At 46.2% G+C, this 20,993-nt stretch overlaps 1 protein-coding gene across 1 annotated transcript in view; it reads left to right on the forward strand.

Moving 5' to 3' along the window:
• CFAP299 (cilia and flagella associated protein 299) overlaps positions 1-19,265 on the forward strand; it is a 353,732-nt gene extending 334,467 nt beyond the window's left edge. Inside the window, exons 5-6 of the mRNA XM_079991227.1 lie at positions 14,080-14,209; positions 18,982-19,265. Coding sequence (XP_079847353.1) covers positions 14,080-14,209; positions 18,982-19,077 — 226 coding nt within the window. The 3' untranslated portion in view covers positions 19,078-19,265. The remainder of the gene's footprint in view (positions 1-14,079; positions 14,210-18,981) is intronic.
• Positions 19,266-20,993: the final 1,728 nt, after the last annotated feature.

The following is a 20,993-nucleotide window of genomic DNA, read 5'->3' on the forward strand; positions in this document are numbered from 1 at the left end:
GCAGAATAGTTTTGCAGTGTTTACCATGTGTAAATTAAACACTAACCAGCTGTCCTCATGCTACTCATGCTGGAGGCCAGCTGCAGTTAAAATTCGTGCTTACCTCTCTGCCTCCAGCCCCAGCTCGGGAGGAGGCTATAACCTGGGGACAAATTGCACTGTATACATAAGCCTTAGGCCTGTGGCTTTGAAATGCAACGAGGGATACGCACAACTCCAAATAACATCAAAAGAAGCTGTGTGTGCTTTCGCTGAAAACCAGTGTTCCATCTACCCCACCCCTGTTCTTTCTGGGTTTTGGGGGGTGAAAGCAGAACCCAAACTGGAGAGGGAGGCTCCATGCTGTGGCTTCAGGGATATCGGGACTCTGTGGAGAGAGATGGCAAGATCAAAAAGGAACAATGCTGACAGGAGCTGTACAAAACCCTTTGATCTGAAAGCTGCTCCAGCACGCCACTCAATATGTTAAATGAAATCAAGGCTGAAAGCCAATCTCTATAGCATCCCACTGGACACCTCCCACCTTTTTAATAAGAAGATATTGCCATTAATCTTCCCCCCTCTGTTTACATGGCAGGGTTCTCTGGAGGAAGACACACCTGGCAGTGTGCGTCTGTGAATCCTCACTTTGCTGGCGCCGGTGCAGGATTTGGCCATCTCCGAGTATTACCATTTCCTTGGGTTATTAAAATCCAATGGAAAGCTGATGTAAGAGCGTTGTAGTGTGACACATGACTTGACTGATTAAGATCTGTCATGTAGGGTGTATCTGTTGACTAAGTATGCAGCCAAGGCTTGTTAATTTGAGGGTTTATGAAACCACACAGCAAAGGGTAGTCAAATCCAAGAATCTCTTTCGAGCGAGCCCATTTGGATAACAGCATAATGAGCAATTAAAACTAAGAAGGTAAATGCTGCTTTAAAAAACAACAACAGTGTAAATGAATTGGGTAGCCAAGCCGTCTTATCTGAAGCCGCGAGTATGTTGTTGGTTTGGCTCTATCCAAAGACTCCAAAATGACCCAATTAATCAGCACAAGTTAGGGATCGTCCAAAGGCCCAAGTATTTGAATGGTTTGATTTAACAGCATTTCTAAAGGATTTGGAATTCCAACTCTGCAGCCTCCCAGGTCTTTCTCTGTTGCCTGTTTGAAGGCTGCCCAGGCCCTGTGAGACAGCAGAGGAGCTTACCCCTTGATAGTCAGAAATACCAGACCCACATTGGCATCACTGCAGATCAGCTCGTGGCGACATGGCAAACAAGAGGAGGAGCTTAACTGAGCAAAAGTGGAGAAGAGGGTGACCGTAAACAAGGCTGCCTCTCCGCACTGACGGGGCTCTTAGCCCTTGTATAAAGGTAAAGGGACCCCTGACCATTAGGTCCAGTCGTGGTCGACGCTGGGGTTGTGGCGCTCATCTCGCTTTACTGGCCAAGGGAGCAGGTGTACAGCTTCTGGGTCATGTGGCCAGCATGACTAAGCCGCTTCTGGCGAACCAGAGCAGCGCACGTAAACACCGTTTACCTTCCCGCTGGAACGGTACCTATTTATCTACTTGCATTTTGACGTGCTTTCGAACTGCTAGGTTGACAGGAGCTGGGACTGAGCAACGGGAGCTCACCCCGTCGCGGGGATTCGAACTGCCGACCTTCCGATCGGCAAGCCCTAGGCTCTGTGGTTTAACCCACAGCGCCACCCATGTCCCTTGTATAGGATAACCTTAAATTACATCTCAAACGCAGCCTAAGGCTGCAACTATATTCTACGTTAAAGGTGTGGCTGATGAAAACGGCACTTGTGAATTTAATTATCCCATCCTCCATAAACCCTAGGACAACTCACCCATCTTCTGCCCACCTCCCCAGCAGTGGCATTCGGTGATACAGAGCAAGTAGCAGCAGCTGTGTTGGTTTTGTGTTCCTGCTGCAACCCCCGGCTCTCAGCTGGATGCTGCTCTGGAAGGCCTCTCAACACCCCGTAGCAGCTTTCGGAGGGGCACAAGAAGCTGTGGCAGGAAAGGGAGCCCTGGAAAATCCCAGTGCATGCCTGATTTTGAGATTCTGGCAGGGGCATTGCATGGGACTTTTTAGCAGCTTGGGGCAAACGTTTATGTAAAATGTGCATATTGTAGTTTGCATACAGAGCTGCAAATTAAGATGTTGGAGTCTCACCAGCACTGAATTTTTCAGTGCAAAAGACTTGGGGTACCCACCTCGCAACAACACCCCTGGAGCTTGGCCAGAGTGTTTTCTTTTAGCCCATACAGTGGTACCTCGGGTTACATACGCTTTAGGTTACAGACTCCGTTAACCCATAAATAGTGCTTCAGGTTAAGAACTTTGCTTCAGGATGAGAACAGAAATCGTGCTCCGGTGGCGCGGCGGCAGCAGAAGGCCCCATTAGCTAAAGTGGTGCTTCAGGTTAAGAACAGTTTCAGCTTAAGAACGGACCTCCGGAACGAATTAAGTACTTAACCCGAGGTACCACTGTATTTGTAGTCTGATAACTAAACCCATTGATTCATCTGCTATATGGCAAGTACTTCTGTTTTCCCTTCAGTGTTTTCTAGTACGTGAGAGCAGCAGTTCCCCCATCTCCTCCTGCTCCTCTTTTCTGCAGGCCGAAAAACACCCACTTCCTGCAGCCTTCCCTCACAGAAAGAAGTCTTCTAAAAACTGTTTTTGCCCATCCTTTTCACACACACCCCTTCTGAATGGCAGGGGGTTGGGCTCAATGGCCCTTGTGGTCTCTTCCAACTCTATGATTCTATGATTCTATGAATCCTTCCCAATGAGACAACAGCCCTTTAAAAGTTGCTCAGGTTTGGAAAAAAATAATGGACAGCTGCAAAGCCATCTTGCTTTTCCACAAGCAAGACAAGAAAATTAAAAACTTGCACTATATGCACTATTGTAAACATTGGACAGCTGCTGTTGTTTCAACAAGATATGCTCGGTGTTGCTAAACAGATACCGAAACCCAGTATTGCAAACTGCTTTCATGGCGTAAAATGCTCCCCTGAGTTCTGAAGATGTGCATTACCCAGTGTGTGTGCCCTTGCATCCCTCTGAAGTAAGCAGGAATATCTGCCCTGAAAAACTGATGGGCTGAATCCAACCTCTGTGCAATGCTTCTCGTTTTGCTATTTGGCAAAGCCAGGAATGGTGCCAGCAAAAATGATTATATAATAGCAGTCAGATATCAGAAAGCCTGATGGGTCTGCTTCACGTTTCTCATCTCCGTTACCCTCCTTTCTGTCTGCTGTCACCACCCTGTTCTTTCACCACTCACTTGAGAGAAGGCAGTAGTTTCAATGATGGGAGGCGGGAAGTCGAGCCGGATGACTGACATCATAAACTCGTGGAACCACAAAGTGAAAAAAGCTGTTGAGCCATCATTGTTTGTAATTAGCTTTTGACTGGATTCCCATTCTGCTATAGGGAATAGTTTTATCTGGATGCGTTTGTGTGGGTGGGGAGAGAAACTCAGAGAAACGAAGTGGAGGAACTCTTCTTGGCTTGGTGAAAGAGACTGAGAGAGACAGAAAAGGGAGCAGGATTTAAATAACGCAGTGCAGGGCAGATCAGCCATAGCCATCTCGACAGTGTTCTGCTGTTTAAAACGGCAGGTACCGCCTCATTCATTTATATACACATATTACATCTAGAGGGACGTGGGTTAAACCACAGAGCCTAGGACTTGCTGATCAGAAGGTCGGCGGTTCGAATCCCCGCTACGGGGTGAGCTCCCGTCGCTCGGTCCCTGCTCCTACCAACTTAGCAGTTCGAAAGCACGTCAAAGTGCAAGTAGATAAATAGGTACCGCTCCGGCGGGAAGGTAAACGGCGTTTTCGTGCGCTGCTGTGGTTAGCCAGAAGCAGCTTAGTCATGCTGGCCACATGACCTGGAAGCTGTATGCTGGCTCCCTCGGCCAATAAAGCGAGATGAGCGCCGCAACCCCAGAGTCGGTCACGACTAGACCTAATGGACAGGGGTCCCTTTACCTTATTACAGCTAGAGACCAAACTTCTGAGGAGTTCAGGGCTTGGTATATATGGGATTTTCCATATATACCCATGGTATAATATGGCATTATCCCATTTGGTTCTCCACAGACCACTGAGCTTCATGGCCAAACTAGAATTCGAACCTGGGCCTGCTCACCCCACATCCAACAAAGGATCCATTATGCCCCACTGGCTCTCTGTTTGTATAAATTACCCGGAACATTCCTAATTTGTACTTTTGGTCTATTCGCTGTAGTGTTATATTGCCAAGAGGCTTTATGTTTTAATGGCACATAGCTTTAATCTACCAATTTACTAATTTGGCAATTAGTTTTAATTTGGCAAAGCCATTATGGTGTTTTGGTAGTCTTTCAGTCTAGAAATGGTTCTAACAATTACTTAAACAAACAAACATGATAGGGTGCTTACCTGGGAGCAGGTAAGGGCCAAAGCCTGGTGTTTGCAGCAGTAGAATTGCCCGCTGATCCAGACGTCTGAATAAGCAGATCAGCCTATTCCAGCAACTTACTATTTCAGGTATGCAGACTATGCAGCATTGAGCAATGCCCACGGGCCAGCTGCAAGGGTAATGCTTCTTTTATTGTCAAGGGAAATGGCTGAGGCTGTTGCATGCTGTAGAACTGCATACTGACCCAGATGTCTGAATAAGCAGGTCAGCCTTCCTTCCCTCAATTATTCCTGCGCTGTTATTTGCATGTGTGTACTGCGCACGTGTGCAAAGAGCATCTCACTTGGTGAGGTGGTCACATAACAAGGAACCATAAACACACAATGAGGAAAAAAGAAATTAAATTAAAAGCAATAAGGACCAGTGCCAAGAAAACCCATGTCTCCTCCTGCAACGTTGATGTTGATGTTAAGAGATTTCTTGAAACATAAAGCAGTATGCAAGTTCAATAAATAAGTAATATAACTACGTGGTGCCTTTCTCAGACACCAGAGAAGATAGGAGACAGGCAAGTGCTCCGATATTTGGCATCCTTCAAACAGAGAAGCACATATTTAAGTAGTTCTTTCTAGCCCAAGTTTGCATTGGGGCATAAATATATTATATGATTGCTCTGATTAGCATAGATAGCTTGGAGTTAAATGCATTTGCTAATATAGCTGAAGTTACTGTAAATAAATTGTTAATCTGCAGAAGAAAACACCAGAGGAGCAATTCATTTTTTCAATTCCCAGCCCATTCTGATGACATTGATAAGTAAATTATGGAAATTAGGTACGTGTGAAAATAGGTTCATGAGATGCACCTGAAATTGACAGAAGCAGTTGTAACCTGAGGCTTGTTTTGGTCAATTACCACTGTCAGTTGGTTGGCAAAACTTCTGTTGTTTACAAGGTAAGGTGAGGATGAAGTATGATAGCTAGCCAGCTTAGTTGGCCTTGAAATTGAACAGAAAGTGTTGGAATTTTTTGTGCCATGAGACTTCTTTCAGTTTCCAGCTGGCTGCCATGAAAGGCAACTTTCGCTGATAAACGTTGGAAATCGTGGAGAAAATTTGCTCATTTTGGCGCTTGGACAGCCACAAAATAGGTTGTATTGGCCAAGTCATACTCAAGAGTAGATCCTCTGAAAACAAGGGGTCAAGTCAAACTTCATTCAGTCGATTCATTTCAATCTGAGTAGGGCTTCTAGTTGGATCCAGCCTATTGTCTATGCCAGGGTGGAGAAACCTGTTTCAGCACAAGGGCCACCTTCCCTAGTGGGCAACTTTCTGGGGGGCTGTGTGCTTGTGGTGGGTGAGGTCAGAGGCAAAACTGGATGGAGCAGTGGATTCAACTCTTAACTTTGTGCAAAGGGTTGCATTCCAGCCACACATACGTCAGAAGAAGAGGAGGAGGAGGAGGAGGAGGAGGAGGAGGAGGAGGAGGAGTTTGGATTTGATATCCCACTTTATCACTACCCTAAGGAGTCTCAATGGGATGCGGGTGGCACTGTGGACTAAACCAAAGAGCCTAGGACTTGCTAATCAGAAGGTCAGCAGTTCGAATCTCCGCAACGGGGTGAGCTTCCGTTGCTCGGTCCCAGCTCCTGCCAACCTAGCAGTATATAGTGTAGTGTAGTGGTTAAGAGCAGTGGTCGACGCTGGGGTTGCGGTTTTTCAGGGCAGATATTCCTGCTTACTTCAGAGGGATGCAAGGGCATACACACCGGGTAATACGCATCTTCAGAATTCAGAGGAGCATTTTACGCCATGAAAGCAGTTTGCAATACTGGGTTTCGGTATCTGTTTAGCAACACCGAGCATACCTTGTTGAAACAACAGCAGCTGTCCAATGTTTACAATAGTGCATATAGTGCAAGTTTTTTAATTTTCTTGTCTTGCTTGTGGAAAAGCAAGATGGCTTTGCAGCTGTCCATTATTTTTTTCCAAACCTGAGCAACTTTTAAAGGGCTGTTGTCTCATTGGGAAGGATTCAGAAGGGGTGTGTGTGAAAAGGATGGGCAAAACCAGTTTTTAGCAGACTTCTTTCTGTGAGGGAAGGCTGCAGGAAGTGGGTGTTTTTCAGCCTGCAGAAAAGAGGAGCAGGAGGAGATGGGGGAACTGCTGCTCTCACGTACTAGAAAACACTGAAAAGAAAACAGAAGTACTTGCCATATAGCAGATGAATCAATGGATTTAGTTATCAGACTACAAATATGGGCTAAAAGAAAACATTCTGGCCAGGTTCCAGGGTTGTTGTCAGGAGGTGGGTACCCCAAGTCTTTGGCACTGAAAAATTCAGTGCTGGTGAGACTCCAACATCTTAATTTGCAGCTCTATATGCAAACTACAATATGCACATTTTACATAAACGTTTGCCCCAAGCTGCTAAAAAGTCCCATGCAATGCCCCTGCCAGAATCTCAAAATCAGGCATGCACTGGGATTTTCCAGGGCTCCCTTTCCTGCCACAGCTTCTTGTGCCCCTCCGAAAGCTACTACGGAGTGTTGAGAGGCCTTCCAGAGCAGCATCCAGCTGAGAGCCGGGGGTTGCAGCTGGAACACAAAACCAACACAGCTGCTGCTACTTGCTCTGTGTCACCGAATGCCATTGCTGGGGAGGTGGGCAGAGGATGGGTGAGTTGTCCTAGGGTTTATGGAGGATGGGATAATTAAATGCACAAGTGCTGTTTTCATCAGCCACACCTTTAACACAGAATATAGTTGCAGCCTTAGGCTGTGTTTGAGATGTAATTTAAGGTTATCCTATACAAGGGCTGAAGGGATGCGGGTGGCGCTGTGGGTTAAACCACAGAGCCTAGGACTTGCTGATCAGAAGGTCGCGGTTCGAATCCCCGCCATGGGGTGAGCTCCCGTTGCTCGGTCCCTGCTCCTGTCAACCTAGCAGTTCAAAAGCACACCAGTGCAAGTAGATAAATAGGTACTGTTCTGGCGGGAAGGTAAACGGTGTTTCCGTGCGCTGCTCTGGTTCGCTAGAAGCGGCTTAGTCATGCTGGCCACATGACCCGGAAGCTGTACACCGTCTTCCTCGGCCAATAAAGCAAGATGAGCGCCGCAACCCCAGCGTCGACCACGACTGGACCTAATGGTCAGGGGTCCCTTTACCTTTTTAAGGATTCTCAAAGTGGCTCACAATCTCCTTTCCCTTCCTCCCCCACAACAAACACACTGCGCGGTGAGTGAGGCTGAGAGACTTCAGAGAAGTGTGACTAGCCCAAGGTCACCCAGCAGCTGCATAGTGGAGGAGCAGGGAATCGAACCCAGTTCACCAGATTACGAGTCCACTGCTCTTAACCACTACACTACACTATATACTTATCCAACCTGACAGGTGAGCAAGAGGCACAGGACAAGGGCACACAGGACATGATCAGGACAAGGGCACATTCTAGCCAGGCAAAAGCACCCAAGGAAGTTGCAAAGTAGGGCCAGTGTGGGGTATGGCCTGGGCAAGAGCAGGGCCTGGGAGGAGTTCCTCCACTCCTGGTCCTACATGACATGCACTGGTCTACCCATGAATCTTTGGCTTCCTCAGATTCAGATTATTTTATTCATTTCACTGGAGGCTTAAATACATTTTACTCTGATTTTTGTATTTGCATTTGGAGAGTGACGAGAGGGCTGTTTTGACCCTGAAAGGCGTTTTAAAACTTCTAAATAAATAAGGACAGTTTTGTATCCCCTTCCCTTTCTGCTTTTCCATTGTTATCTTTTCAGCTTGTCTTTATTTTTTTGTCGCTCAGGACAATTTGATTCACTCTGGAAAAATAACAGCCCTTGTTGTAGCACCACTTTCAACCCAAGAATCACTACAGCCCTAATGCAACTAAATCTAATTTGGATTAATAGAATTAGAGATGCCTTTTAAATGCTTTAAATCTCCCTGACAGAGAGAGGGGGGGAAATGCTATCAAATTGACAGCAATGAATGCCAAAGCGTTTTAAATATTTCCTGCGTAGATTTCTTCTTCTTATTATTATTATTTTAATAGATTTTCAAATGTTCCAAAAAGTATTTGATACTCTTCCAACAAGGGGCTCAGGTATGTGGACTATGCGACATTGAGCGGTGCCCACTAACCAGCTGCAAAAGGAATGCTTCTTTTATTTTCAAGGGAAATGGCTGAGGCTGTTGCCATGCTTAATGAGCAGAGTGTTGTCCTTTGCAAAGCTGGAGAGAAGAATGCAAAGCAATATTATCTCCACACTGACCAGCTAGGAAGAATTTGTAGAGGGAGCCATGCTTGCCCCTCTGGGGCAGCTTGTCTTGGCTGATGCACCAGGGAATCAGCTGAGGTGTCTCCAGCTCGAACAACAACATTGGACATTTTAGGGGTTCGCCTGTGATGCTGCCCAGGGAAACCAGCAAGGACCGAGACCTGGAAGAAAATGTATTTTTCATCTGGGCAGTGATACAGGGAGGGGCATTCCACCATACCAACCCTGTTTTTTTTCTCCAGAAGCAAGGGGCAGACTCTGCAAATGGCGGAAACCTCCCCATACCATGCATTCTCACCGCCCGCTTTGTTAGATAAATGGATGTCCACGTGGTGGGCATCTCTCCACTACAGAGCTGTCAGAAAATGGCAAGTACAGTGGTACCTTGGTTCTCAAATGCCTTGGTACTCAAACAACTTGGAACCCAAACACTGCAAACCCAGAAGTAAGTGTTCCAGTTTGCGAACTTTTTTTGGAATCCAAACATGCTCTGTTTTCAGTGTTACACTTCCAATTTGAGTGCCACGCTTCCGTTTGGAGCAGCCTTTCTCAACCTGTGGGTCCTCAGATGTTGTTGAACTACAACTCCCATCACCCCTAGCTTGCAAGGCCAGAGCTGAGGGATGATGGGAGTTGTAGTCCAACAACATCTGGGGACCCACAGGTTGAGAACCACTGGTTGGAGTGTTATGCTGAGGTCTGTCTGTTTTTGCTATTTATTTTGTGTTTTTGTGGCTCTTTTTGTTGTGGTTGTGTGTGTGTGTGCGTGTGCGTGTGGAACCCAGTTCAGCTACTGATTGATTGATTGATTGTGTGACTGCAGTACATTGTTTATTGCTTTCATCTTATGGATCAGTGGTCTCGTTAGATAGTAAAAATCACGTTAAATTGCTACTTTAGGGGTTTTAAAAAGTCTGGAATGGATGAATCCATTTTGCATTTCTTTCTATGGGAAAGCATGCCTTGGCTTTGGAACGCTTTGGTTTTGGAACGGACTTCCGGAACGGATTAAGTTTGAGAACCAAGGTACCACTGTACAGATGACTGTTGTAGCTTAGGTTATGTGCCAGTTGAGCATCTGGTGAAAACCCAAAGCCAGCCACAAAATGGTTATACTCAGGCTTGCTTGTCGTGTCAAGAAGGGGCATGCAGAGGAGACTTTGATGCAGCAGCAGTGCATGTGTGGGCCTGGGGTTGCCCAGTGCACAAGCCCTCCAGGATGGAACCATGCTGCCATTCGCTGCACGCGGGTAGGAAACTTGGCAAATGAAGGAAGTGATTATTCTGCAGCTGATTAGGGGTTCTTTCCCCACAAGTCTAATTTATTTTTAATGACTGGGGGAAATCCTTCACCGAAGAGCTTTCTTTTTCCCTGTTTCAGAGCGAGAGGTGGAAAGCTTTTGCCTGATAGCATTCTCCACCCCCCCCTTCCTTCCAAGCACCTATCCAGTTGCACAATCTGGCTATTAGCTTTGCCGCTTTATGGTGAGTGAAAGAGATTGCAAAGCAGCAACGCTAGATGAAGAGATACATTCTATGTAACACCTGCAACCCCAAATGTGGCTTGCTAGTTCAAATCTATGTGTGAAACTGAGTGTGCACATCTGCACACAGAGAGATTGCCTCTTTGGTCTTTTTTAGCCCACAGTTTTCCCATGTCTGTCGTTTCTCTTTCTGGGAATATCACACTGCTTATCTCCAGGTTCTACTGATGTATCACCCCAGTGCACATAGGCCTCCCTTTTTCAGCACCACATATTTTCTATTCCTCTTTCCCTCCTGTTCTTGCCTCCTCCACTTCTTCTGTACTTCAATTCCTGCTTTCAGTTGCTCTGGCCGTTGGCTCCCTTTCCCAGAATTCAGCCTCCTTTTCTTCCTTTACTTCCGTATGCCTCCCATCCAAACTCACGTTTCACTACCCTCATATAAGCAGCACTGCCTAGCAAATGTTCTGTTGCTGCTGTTTCTGTGATGAGGACTTAGAATGGGTTTGCAAATATAAGGACAAGAGCGCACCCACCTTCCATACGAGGTAGATCTGGCTGAGAAGTACTGCCTACTTAAGTTACCAGCAACTGCCCCCACCCATATTATTCAAACACCTGTAATCTGGGCGTATGAGGACTGAGACCTGCAATATTTACTTGTGGAGAAGAGACAGGCTTTAGCAAGCTCCTTTTAACTCCCCTAAGGTAGCTTCAGGATGAGCAGCGCAGTGAAATGGGTGAGATCAATGCTGTGATCTAGCAACATTAGTCAGCTTTAGACTTGTAATTCCAGATTTTATTAAATGAGTGAAGATGAGTGAGCAGGAGTGAGAAGCGTGGAAGAAGGAGGAAAAACAGTGAGTAATTTCTAGCTAACATAGACTATTATCAACTCTAAGTTAGTTTCAGCAACTAACTTAAAACATAGCATTCTTGGCACATGCAAGGCCTGTTTTGAGGTTGAAGCGAACAAGCAGAATTATCCAGGACAAAACCATGTTGTGGACCAAGAGGGGTGATGGTTGATGGGGGCAAATCAAGTCAAAAGGTGGTAAGCAGAACCACTGCTGTCCCCACATATTTTCTGCAGGACTCCAGTCTTCCAATTTACAGGGCAGCTGGACATGCTCCAAGCAGAAAGGCTAGGGAGACCACAACAACCAGACATATTTTCCATTTGGCACAAACTTCAGTAAGAGTTACAAATCAAACCATTGCCAGCCCCTCTTCAGCCTCCCTTGCAAAAAAATGAAAAATAATGCCCTGCCCTGTGCCACTCCACTAAATGAGGGAAGTCTCATTTGTTTTACTTCTTCTCCTTCTTGAACCCTCACTCCCTAATTGTCTCAACCCAGCCATTCCGACCAGAGAGTCCCATACACACTTGAGGGACACCATGAATGCTCCTTCCTCCATGCATCCTGGAGAAAATACCAAATTGCAATGAAGTTGTCATGGTCCAGTTCTTCATGTGAAGCTTGTAGTGATAAAGCGGTAGTGATAAAGCAGGATATCAAATCCAAACTCTTCTTCTTCTTAGATGGCTAGTTAGCTTCTCTACAGTCTTTGCAACCATGCAAGTATCTCCAAGTCAGCCGCTCGCCATCTTGATGTGCCCAGAGGCACTTGTTTCAGTTTAAATATGTACGTAAGCAGCTGTTCTTGCCAACAGATTATGGGTGGGGTCAGGGCCGGATTTAGGTTTGACGAGGCCCTAAGCTACTGAAGGCAATGTCCAGCTGTCCTTTGTCAACAACAAATTGTCACTGGTTTTTGTGTTGAATATATACTATATGGAAATTAATGAACCTAATAAGTATCTAAAGCATTTGCACATTGTTGTCATGCAGCCAGTCCAAGCAGAATGTAGGCACCCTATATATAGAAATGAGCAAACCAGTGATATTTTAGGGAGCAGGCTAGCAGGCAGGGCCCATTACCTACATCATAGGAGCCTACACAACACAAAACAAAACACTTGCTGTATGTAGGTTTTATTTTAATTGCTTTTTATCTTACATTTTGGAAATATACATCCAGGTGGTTGTTTTTTTCTTTAATTTTTTTGGAGGGGCCCAAGTGAGTGGGACCCTAAGCTATAGCTTGTTTAGCTTATATGTAAATCCATCATTGGGGGGGGTGTCCAATCCACATAACTGCATACTGGGCTCAGCAAATCCTATTGGCACCCTATTGGACCTCACAGCCAGAGTCCCCCCCCCCCGAAAACCTGACTCAATTTGCATGCAGATATTATGCAAATGGGACGCGGGTGGCGCTGTGGGTAAAACCTCAGTGCCTAGGACTTGCTGATTGTAAGGTCAGCGGTTCGAATCCCCACAGCGGGGTGAGCTCCCGTCGTTCGGTCCCAGCTCCTGCCCACCTGGCAGTTCGAAAGCACCCCTAAGTGCAAGTAGATAGATAGGTACTGCTTTATAGTAGGAAGGTAAACGGCGTTTCCGTGTGTGGCACTGGTGCTGGCTCGCCAGATGCCGCTTAGTCACGCTGGCCATGTGACCCGGAAGTGTCTCCGGACAGCGCTGGCTCCCGGCCTCTTGAGCGAGATAAGCGCGCAACCCTAGAGTCGGACACGACTGGCCCGTACAGGCAGGGGTACCTTTACCTTTTTATTATGCAAATGTATGTCATGGCCCTTGCCCCTGAGCCTTGAAATGTCCCTGTGGCATTGTATATGTGAGGTGCATATAGACTAGACAGGTAGAATAGACACATTAGCATGGGCTATTTACTGGAACTTAAGAAAGAGAATTGGGAAGGATTTCTGTCACATAGGATTAACTAAACACCTTATTGTGCATTCAGACAAAGTACAGTATCTGTGTGTTTTGGTTTGCTTTATTTTGCTGTGCTTCGACAGAGGGAAGAATCCTTGGGCAGAGTTGGGCATTTCAACAGGGACAGAAGGGATAGGACTCAGCTTTCTGAAATCTTGCTTGCCTTCTGCACAGCAAGCCAGCCATGAAACTGCAGCAGCCTATCTAGTGGCTAGGGAGGCTTGCCAGTGACAAGCAGACAGTGTTTTGACTGCCTTTCCAACAAGATGTCTTGGAAGCTATAGGCATATCTGCAGAGTAACTTGTTTCTTGGGGTTTCTGAGAGGGAAGAGAAAGAGTTAAATGAATTTGTGTTAATAGTGCAGACATGCCTTTTCCCCTCTGCCAGCATTCAAAGGGCTGGTCCTGACATGATGCCATTTTTCTCCACGGTAACGCTTTGAAATGATTCCCGTGGAGACATTCAGATGGAAAACATGAGTTCATGTAGATTTCTTAGGATAAGAGCTAGAAGCAAGATACCAGGTTCATGGAGGCTGCTGCACACAGGATTTCTAGTCCTGCTCTGGAACGACATATTATCGCCAAGATATTGCTGCTGATAAATACCATGGACCTGTGTCACTTCATTCTATCTGCTTGTAAATGCAAAATGTCACTGCATTGCAAGTTCCCCTTTCCATCACTCTCACTGATTGGCTGCTGCTTATAGGGACATGGAACCCTAGGCACAATGATGCCATGACAAACATTTTGCTGTTCTAAACGTCACTGGGTGAATATGTGGCATTGTTGGAAAGCCACTCATGAATGACCACTGGGAAGAGCGCAGAGGCGAGCAATGCAGTGGTGCATCTGCAGCAGTGCAACCGGACGCCTTCAACTGCCCCAGCTGCAACAAAACATGTCTCCCCCTTATCAGTGTCTACAGCCACAGCAGATGCTGCAGCCTTCCAACAGTTTGACTTCACTCCCAAAGGCCCACACCTCCATTGTCTCCCGAGACAGAAGGACGGTAGCTTTGGGGGCAGCACATGGCTTGCGCAATGTTGCAGACAGATGCTTTGCATTGTCTATTCTTTGGATTGTTGTTGTTTTTTTACAGTTTCTACAACTGGGACAGGAATATCTGCTGCTTGAATTCAAGTCCAAATTACCAAGTGATTGCAGAAAATGTGTGCGGCCTCCTCTTCAAGAACAAGTCTGACAGGAAGGTCATCAATGTTGACCCCAAGGTAGCATTGTTACTTTTGTCACAACCTGAGACAACAGGCCTGTCTGTGTAAAACATCCATGCTTTTATTTTTACTACTCATTTCACGGATCAAGGGGCAATGCATGGGTCTGGTACTTGTCCTGTTGAGAAGTGATGTTCCATCATGAAGGACGTTTCTTATATTAGTTGGATATATGATGTTCTTCAAATGGGACATCTTGTAAATGCAGCCAAGGTAGAAACAATCATGTAAGCCATCGCATGAACATATGAATCTTAAGTACTGCTGAAACAAGGTCCATGTACTTTGGTTCTATCTGAAAGCAACAGATCTCATTGTCGGTAGGTCGTCCTGTAAAGCTGTAGGCCTCACAAGATGGAAATGTCATTTTTAAATTCTTTTTGAATGAGACTTTTTTCCCATGGATGACAGCAGTGGGCCTCAGTTTCATTAAGCATAAGGCATATCTAGAGAAACATCTTAAACTCCCCAGATTCCCTTGGGCACTTCCTTATGTAATAGTGCAGTAATAATAGTTCAGTAATCCTGTGCAGAAACTGGGTGCACCTGCAGTCTTAGAGGCAACAACCAACCTACACAAAGCCAGGAGCACTTCTCCTTTGCTTATTGCAGTCTCTGGGAGCTTGTGATCAGGAGCTCGTGAACAGGACTTGCAAACAGGGGCATTTGAAGGAAGGAGGGGAATTGGAGGGATTGGAATTGGAAGAGACTGAAGAGAGTGAGACTGTGTCTTTTGGAATAAGGTTGCTTGCTTGTCTGAGCTGTTTGGAGACTTGATTGTGAGTTTGTTTGTGGTTGTGGTCATGTGACAGCACATGGTCTGAAGGAGAGGGGCTGCTGCTGAAAGGAAGGAAGGCAGACTAAAAAAGCCAATGCAATTCTGGGCTGCATCAATAGGAGTATAGCATCTAGATCAAGGGAAGTAATAGTGCCACTGTATTCTTCTCTGGTCAGACCTCACCTGGAGTACTGTGTCCAGTTCTGGGCACCACAGTTCAAGAAGGACACTGAGAAACTGGAACGTGTCCAGAGGAGGGCAACCAAAATGGTCAAAGGCCTGGAAACGATGCCTTATGAAGAACGGCTAAGGGAGCTGGGCATGTTTAGCCTGGAGAAGAGGAGGTTAAGGGGTGATATGATAGCCATGTTCAAATATATAAAAGGATGTCACATAGAGGAGGGAGAAAGGTTGTTTTCTGCTGCTCCAGAGAAGCGGAGACGGAGCAATGGCTCCAAACTACAAGAAAGAAGATTCCACCTAAACATTAGGAAGAACTTCCTGACAGTAAGAGCTGTTTGACAGTGGAATTTGCTGCCAAGGAGTGTGGTGGAGTCTCCTTCTTTGGGGGTCTTTAAGCAGAGGCTTGACAACCATATGTCAGGAGTGCTCTGATGGTGTTTCCTGCTTGGCAGGGGGTTGGACTCGATGGCCCTTGTGGTCTCTTCCAACTCTATGATTCTATGATTCTATGATTCAGACTGAATGAGAAAGCGAGTTGAGCCAGCAGCAGGTCTACTTAGCTTCTTGCAGTCTCCAGGAGCTCATGACCAGGGCTACCTGGTATTCCCATGTAGTGCTGGGAACAATTCCTGCTTGAAATTGTGAAGTATTACAGCCTGTCAGTGTAGACAATATAATGGTCTGTCTCAGTATAAGGCAACTTCCTATATTCCTATTTTATGGGGAGGTTCAAGGCCAAGGCCACTGAGATAATGTATGGGTCCCCCAGCAAGCAGTGGGAAACTGGTCTCCTATGTGTTGCAAAAAGTGTTGCTAAGAGGACTTAGAATCATAGAATTGTAGGGCAGGAAGGGACCCTGAGGTTAATTTAGTCCAATCCTCTGCAATGCAAACTTGGCCCTCCAGCTGTTTTGGGACTACAATTCCCATCATCCCTGACCACTGGTCCTGTTAGCTAGGGATGATGGGAGTTGTAGTCCAAAAACAGCTGGAGGGCCAAGTTTGGCCATCACTGCCCTATGGGGATCTAACCTGCAACCTTGGCATTATCGGCACCACGCTGTAGCCAACTGAGCTATCCAAGCGAGTGATTACACCTGTTAAAACAAGTTACGTACAAACCCACACTGGTTGTGCCTCTCCTTACCCCACTGCAGTGGCTCTATTTCAAGGCATTTCTCTCTCTCAGACAACCACATTTGACAAGCTGATTTTTCACTGTCTTCCACTTACTCCAGGTTACGACACCAAAACAGTTAAATGCTACATTACCTTCTTTTTTACAAATTGGTTTAAATATTTTCAAAGTGTGTGCATGGAATGTGGGGGGGGGGGGGCTTGGAAATCAGTTCCATATATTCCTGTTCCAAATGAATAGTATGCAATTCACAATTCTGTCACTGCAGGGGTGGTGTGCCCCATTTCATCGCTTAAGTCGAAACAAAAAGGTGCCATCCCACTTTGCCCCCGCATCGAAGCCTCCCTTACCTGGATTGCAAAGCAGCAGCAACAGCAGCAGCAGGTTCTGGTGAAATCTCGCAAAGCACATGAGATCTTACATGAGTCCTACATTGGACTGACCCAAGATTACACAGTGCGCTCTGTGCACTGGATTTCAGGCAATCCCCCCCACTCCCATAAAACAACAGAGAATAATGGACAAATGGCCATGATTCAAACAAAGGTAAGCATTTTACATCCCTTCGATTCCATTTGAAGAGAGGTAATAAAATGCTTACCTTTCTGATTTAAATAAATGGGACTTGAAATACTGGGATTTGCTTGAATCGTATCCCTTTTTCCATGGATTCTTTGCTGTCTTGGTTAGAGAGTTCCGTTATGAACAATGGCCCTCTGTTGTGATCTGAGTGTGTCCATCTGCAGTGATCTGAGTGAGTCCATCTGTTCTTCATTGTCCCTTTAAAAATGTTGCATCTTAAGTCCTTGGACTATAGATTGAATATGGCAAACACACCCATGCTTTGGTTCCTCTCAAAACCAACGCAGAGTAAGCCGGGCAGTAATTTGTTTGGGTTTGCACAGAACAGCTCTCGAATGAGGGTTTCTTTGAAGTACTTCCCATGAAAGCTGGTTGCATATGAATAGCAACGGGACCAAATATCAAATTATACACATCTTAAAATGGGAGTGTGTTGGTTTGCAAGACATTTAAAAATGCATACCTAAAAAGAAGTGTATTTGGTTGCATTCAAAGTGGGTCACTGGTCTAACTTCCTGCAGCTGTGGAACATCTGTAACAAATAAGCAGATACCCTATTGCTGTGTGAAATATATACTTTTAAGAATTGAGGACCAAATCAAGCACAGAGGGGGTTTCGGCTCTTTAAAGCCGTACACATTGCATTTCTAGCTTCCTTGTGTGTCTCTACTGCACAGTGGCATAAATACCCATGAAAATGGTCAAAATTGGATGCCTACATTGGAGTGTGCAATGGGCCGGGGAGGCTGAATCCCACAAAATGGATTTGTGAGACAAAGAATCACCACCCACTCAGGACCTATGGGACAACATGGAGGACTAGTAGTTTTGGGAGGTGATGCCTTTCCCTCCATAAAATCTAATGGAGACATTGAATGGAAAAAAATATTTAGAAATGGTTGCTCCTCCAAATTAACCCTTCTCTACCAAGCCAGCTACTAGGGACGTGGGTGGTGCTGTGGGTTAAACCACAGAGCCAAGGATGTGCTGATCAGAAGGTCGGCGGTTCGAATCCCCACGACGGGGTGAGCTCCCGTTGCTTGGTCTCTGCTCCTGCCAACTTAGCAGTTCGAAAGCATGTCAAAGTGCAGGAAGGTAAATGACGTTTCTGTGCACTGCTTTGGTTTGCCAGAAGTGGCTTAGTCATGCTGGCCACATGACCCGGAAGCTGTACGCTGGCTCCCTCGGCCAATAAAGCGAGATGAGCGCCGCAACCCCAGAGTCGTCCGCGACTGGACCTAATGGTCAAGGGTACCTTTACCTTTACCAAGCCAGCTATGTGATGCTTACTAGTGAGGATCGAAGTCAGCAGGTTGTAAACAGAGAGGCTGCAATACCATCAAAGTGTTGACAATCGGCTGTCATTCCACTTGTAGCACACAGCAGAATGCATGTGTAGCACTTGGGGCCCCTTGACAGTTGCCTGTCCAACTTCCTAGCCATTCTGCATCCAGGTAAAGGTAAAGGTACCCCTGACCGTTAGGTCCAGTCGCAGACAACTCTGGGGTTGCGTGCTCATCTCCCTCTATAGGCCGAGGGAGCCGGCGTTTGTCCGCAGACAGCTTCCGGGCCATGTGGCCAGCATGACTAAGCCGCTTCTGGTGAACCAGAGCAGTGCACGGAAATGCCGTTTACCTTCCTGCCGGAGTGGTACCTATTTATCTACTTGCACTTTGACGTGCTTTTGAACTGCTAGGTTAGCAGGAGCAGGGACCGAGCAACGGGAGCTCACCCCGTCGCGGGGATTTGAACTGCCAACCTTCTGATTGGCAAGCCCTAGGCTCTGTGGTTTATACCACAGTGCCACCCGCGTCCCTTATGCATCCAGAAGCTATTGCAAATCAAACATTGCTCCTGGCTAGGCATTCCATGCAAATTGGGCCTTTCACAAGATCAAGCTCTCAAGGTAGACTTTGGAACAGAGGGCCAAAGTTGGCATGTTACGTGATGCATGTCATTGTGAGCTGGCTGTAATCCAGTGGTGCGTAACCTGCCAGGATCTCATGCCACACAGATCACAATGGTGTGAACTGAAAACATGTTTGATTTGAGTTTCTTGTTTCTTTCTCGCCCTTGTTCCATCCTCAGGCTTATCCAGGGGACAACACAACACGGACCCCAATCGAAACGGACCTCTACCTACAGGTGGTTATTTATGATCATGTCCTCAGAAGAAAGCTCTAAACATCATTTCTGATGAGGAATAAATACACTGGAAGAAGTCTTTAATATGTATACCAGAGGTGGAGAGAGGGGGGTAGTTTATTCCAAGGACTAAATAGTTAAGGGTGCCTTAGGCTGTTAAGGAACAGTTACCAAATAGCACTTTTCCTGAGGTTGCTTATTAAAGAGATTTTGCCTTTGTTTTCCTATCTGCATAAGAGTGCTTTAAATCATTTTAGAACCCTAAAATACAGCACCCCTTTAGAAACGTGTGTTAACTCTGTGCACAGTTACTTCTAATTACTTTTAAAACCACAGAATGCCTTCCACATTAGGGCTTTGTAAATGCCATTAAAGGGGAAAGAATGAAAGGATCACACACCTCTGGAAATGTGCGCAGGTTTGGGGGAATGCACCTTTTGGTGATGCATCAAATGTGGTGTGAATCAGAACAGGAGGAGGTGAAACTGAATTAAGAAAATAAGATAGGGCAGGGTGGGGTGGGAAGAGAGCTGTGTTGCTCTTCACTTAATGATATTCACTAAATGAGTGCCCTGGAAACTGAACGCCAAACTTCAAGTGATTTTACATGTGCCACCTTGGAGTTGGGTGGATCCTTTAAAGCAGGGCTTGCACAGCCTGTGGCCCTTGAAACTTGGCTGCACTACAATGTCCATCGTCTCTGACTGGCTGGGTTGCTGGAGTCTAGCCAAATACGGCCCACAGGTTGCTTTGAAAACTGTAAATTGGAAGGGCTAAGCAGCCATTTTTCGCTCTATAAGACGCACCCAACCATAAGACGCACCTAGTTTTTAGAGGAGGAAAACAAGAAAAAAAATATATTCGGAATCAGATGTTGTGGAAGAGGCTTTCCACGGCTATCGCTGAAGCCAGAACAACAAGAGGGATTGCTGCACAGCTATCCCTCTTGCTGTTCTGGCTTCTGTGATAGCTGTGCAGCCTGCATTGGCTCCATAAGACGCACACACATTTCCCCTTACTTTTTAGGAGGGAAAAAGTGTGTCTTATAGAGCAAAAAATACAGTAACTCATTGCTTTCGTGCTATGGTCCCTCTCCTCCCCATCCCACCCAACAAAAGACAATTGGAAGGGGAGCTCACTAATTGCATTTGGAAATGCTAACACAGCAAATCATATAACTATAGAGTTGGAAGGGACCCTGAGAATAATCTAGTCCAGGCATGTCCAACTCCCAAGAGTCTGTGATCTACTCCCAGTATTAAAAAAAAATGGCAGTGATCTACCCATTGTCATTGGAGGGAGGAGGTCTGGGGGGGGTGGATTACCCAGAGCTGTTGAGCTTTTTTTAAGGCGGGAAGAAGTGGCCAGAGCTTTTTGAGGGGAGAATTGCACAGAATTTTTAAGCTTCCCCCCGCCTATAACTTTTTGTACACAATAAGGATCCTGCGATCTACCAGGATCAGCCGGGGATCTACTGGTAGATCACGATCTACTGGTTGGACATCCCTGCTCTAGTCCAACCCCCCACAAAGCAATGCAGAAATAGGCCGCTGTCCCATATAGGGATTGAACCTGTGACCCTGGCATTATCAGCACCCTGCTCTAACCAAGTGAGCAAGAGCAGCTCTGTGTGGAAACGCCCCCAGTGTGGTCCTACCACTTGCATGGCAAGCTAGACTATTAAACGCAAGATTTCTCCCTGCCTTCCCTGCTTCCTTTCTCCTTGATATAGGGTCTCACGCCTCACCCAGAAGCCCAGGAAACTGGATCTTTGCATCTCGAAAGGAACAGTTCCCTTGTCAGTTTGCAAATCTCTAATTAAAAGTACCCACCTAGAAAAATGCGTCTCTTCCTGCAGGTGGGGGGCAGGTGATGCTACGGGCCAAACGCTCACAGGGAGGGCTGGGAGGATCCAGCTTGGGAATGAGCAAAGAGCCAAAGAAATCACAGAGCAG

This window comes from Podarcis cretensis (genome assembly GCF_951804945.1).
Source record: "Podarcis cretensis genome assembly, chromosome: 9".
NCBI classification, from domain to species: Eukaryota; Metazoa; Chordata; class Lepidosauria; order Squamata; family Lacertidae; genus Podarcis; species Podarcis cretensis.